The 3,481-nt window shown below is 34.7% G+C and overlaps 1 protein-coding gene across 1 annotated transcript; it reads left to right on the top strand.

The window, feature by feature from the left end:
- LOC116402491 lies at positions 1-1,617 on the top strand. The gene has a single exon (XM_031881813.1). The coding sequence runs from the start codon at positions 199-201 to the stop codon at positions 1,477-1,479; it is 1,281 nt and encodes a 426-aa protein (XP_031737673.1). The 5' UTR covers positions 1-198; the 3' UTR covers positions 1,480-1,617.
- Positions 1,618-3,481: the final 1,864 nt, after the last annotated feature.

Here is a 3,481-nt window from a genome sequence, read left to right on the forward strand (position 1 = left end):
CATATGTTTATCATGGTAGAGATTGCAATCTATATTTTATACTTACATATTACAAATTGCATTGATTAATAAAAATAAATAAAATATGGATATGATTTATATGGCTCTATTCACTCCACACAGTGGCAACTGGCAAACACAAAAACACTTCTTCTTCCACCATTATTATTCAAAAAGACAAAAAAGCCAGAAGCCAAAATGGACGTACCGCCGCCAACCCGGCCGGAACCAACTCCCGACCGCCGCTACCTCCGCCGTACTACACCATTTCAATCATTCATCATTTCTCTCTGTTTCATCTTCTTTGTCTTAGTTTCTCCATTTCACAGTTTCAGTTTCCATTTCTTTAAGTCTCAATCTCCATGGAAAAGTTTGGACTTCCTCAGTCTTGCTTTGGTCCTCTTCGCCATCGCCTGTGGGCTTCTCAGCAAAAACAATGGCGAAAACACAATTCATGAAGAAATTTACAGACCTACTTTTACTGCAGATGATTCAGAACATACCCACAAGTCAAATCCTTCAACCCCAAATCAATGGAATGGTTATTCAGATCGGACGGACCAGATTCTTCTCCATCATCCACCGGAGGTCGCCGGAGTTGAATACTGGAAGCTTTCCTATGGCACTAATTATATGACCAATTATCATTCTCTAAGTTCAGATTCTCTTCAGCATTGTCAAAATTTGAAGGATTTGGATGATGGGTTTGTTTCCAACAGAGCTTTTAGAGCTACATTTCCTGTATATAATGAAGAAACTTCCTCTTCGTTTTCGCCTCTGCATCAATTCTCTGTTCCGTCATTAATGACAGAACCACCTCAGCCTTCTTCGCCGCCGGTGAAAATTCCACCAACAGGTGCAATTGTTGAAGCAGAAGTAGAGAGAATCAATGAAGGGGATGGAGATTTTGAACCAGAATTGCCCGGACTGGATTTTCAGGCGTTGGAGGGTGAAATAAACGAGAACGAGAAACAGAGAGAAGAACAGAGTAAAGAAACAAAGAGGAACAAGAAGAACAAGAAGAAGAAGATGAAGAAATGGCAAAAGGGAGTTGAGAATTTCAAAGAATTTCTTACTCCACAGCATCGGTACAACAATCGACCTTCATCTCCGCCGCCAGTGGCGGTTCATCACTATCAAACTTCGAGCATAATCGGCGAAACGAAACAAGATTTGCCAGCTTCACCAGAATCTGCGGCGCACAAACTCATTGCTGTGAGTGTGAGATTCCAAAATAGCACCGGTGAGCAACCGCCGTCGACGGGGGAGGAATTGCAGATTGTAACAAAAGGGGAATCGACAAGAACGGAAAATGCAGAGAGAAAGAGTACGAAATTTTGTGAGAGTCCAGATGTGAACAGTAAGGCTGATAATTTCATCGAGAGATTCAGGGAGGGTTTGAAATTGGAGAGGATGAACTCGATCAAGGAGAAACAGAGGAAGACGAGGACATCCATTTTGGGCCGTAAGGGCCCATGATAGTAAGTGGATCGGCCCAATTTAAATTTTATTTATTTGTTTGTTAATTAATGACTAAATATATAATTTCTTTCCTAATTATTTCCATTGTTCAAATGTGGGAGTGAAGGTTCAATTCTCTTTGATGAATCTCATTTATATGAGTTTAAAAACCTTTTCAAAATTACTAATCAAGTATGACATGGCACTTAATTAGATTTCATAAATTAAATTATGAATAATCGATCCTACATTATATACAACACAATTAACTATTTAGGCTCCATTGTTCACTTGTTTTGAGATAAGTTTGGGTAAGTTCATAGAAGGTCAGCTTTTGTTTTCATGGATATTCAGCTTTTAAAATGTAGATAGAAAATTATTGTTTGAATTTAAAAGGTTCAGAACCCTGCTTGGTATAGAATATGAAAACAGAAATTTTAGAAAAATTATATTTTATATTGTTATATGTGTTTGGTGGCATACTTACAAATTGGATTATAATTTTTAAAAATGTTTAAATATATTTCATATTACTTATAAATAAAAAGTAAATTGAGTTTCAAACATGACGTACGGTAGTTTTCAATGTTTTCATATATATTTAATATAATTTTACTTTTGAAAGTGTAAAATTCAAATTCTAAATACAACCAAAACATTCAAGAGTTGTTTTTAGAATTTGCACGGTTTAGATCATATAATCTAAATAACAATCTGCATAAACAAAATCTAAGTTGTCGACTAAGCACATATCTATTGAACTTAGTGAATGTGAAAATATAAAATAGCATCTAAATTCTCTACTAAACAGTTAAATACTTCTTTATCTTTGTATTTTTTTTGTAATTATAATGGATAACAATTTTAGGGTTTAAGTATATAACAGTTGTCACACCCCGTCCCGTATGCCACCTTACTAGCCACGTGAAAAGCGGTATGACTTTGAATATCTTGACGTGTTAAATGCCAAAAAACCTAGCTTAAGGTCCTTAAGCTTTGCTTAATTATCGCCTAGTGACTTTTCTTTGTCTTAACTTATGGATTCCAACAAAGTTTAGGTGATAAAACAATTTAACACATAATGCAATCAAACAATCTTGATTAAACTTTAGCTAAGCGTTTTACAATACTTCACACAAATTACATAGGTACAACATTTAAACTTAAATGTAAAACGTATGGCAGCACTTCTCGCGTAGCAACTCCTCACCCTTATTTAACTTGGCTTTAACATTTGATATTTGGAAGATGAAATTTAAAAACATAAGTCAATGGACTTAGTGAGGTTTTATAAGAATCCTTTCTGTGAAATACATTTTCTGAATATTATTTCACTTTACAATCATATAAATTCAACATTTCACATAATACACACATTAGTCAACAATTATTCCTTTCGCCAAGCATCCTGAATCATTCTCTATGCTATGTCTCATTACTTTGTGTTTAGACTACTGTAACAACAGCATCCGAAAATATACACATTCGTCATTGTTACTCAAGTCGAAGCGCAATGCACAACTTTTATACATTGTCCCGCCTCATCTCACTATGCACATCTTTTATACATGGCTGCCTTTACTCTTTATGTGTACATAATAGTCAGCTCATTGTTAGGAAGTAGACTAATGGTTTGAACACCATTTCATAAACATTAATGAATATAAAACATGCTTTAAACATAGTAAAACATGGTATAAAGTATTGTACTTGGAAATCTCTTTAGAAACATATATGTTGAAGTCATCAATTCAAACCATCAAAGAATTCATAACAAAATTGGAAATCATTTAAATACTTTGAAGAAAACACTCACAACTCTTTAAGAACTAAACCTGAAAATCCCTTCTCTTCTTCCTCTTCTCGCGTAGTCACTTAAACAACACCTCAACACTTAACTTTCTCTTCAATTCCTCATAAAAACAATACTAAAAACTATGGTTGAGGACCCCTCTTGATATAAATCTTTAAACAAGCTTAAACACACTTAAGTTCTTGTCAACTCGCTAGCTCCTATCCT

This window comes from Cucumis sativus, chromosome 3 (genome assembly GCF_000004075.3).
Source record: "Cucumis sativus cultivar 9930 chromosome 3, Cucumber_9930_V3, whole genome shotgun sequence".
NCBI classification, from domain to species: Eukaryota; Viridiplantae; Streptophyta; class Magnoliopsida; order Cucurbitales; family Cucurbitaceae; genus Cucumis; species Cucumis sativus.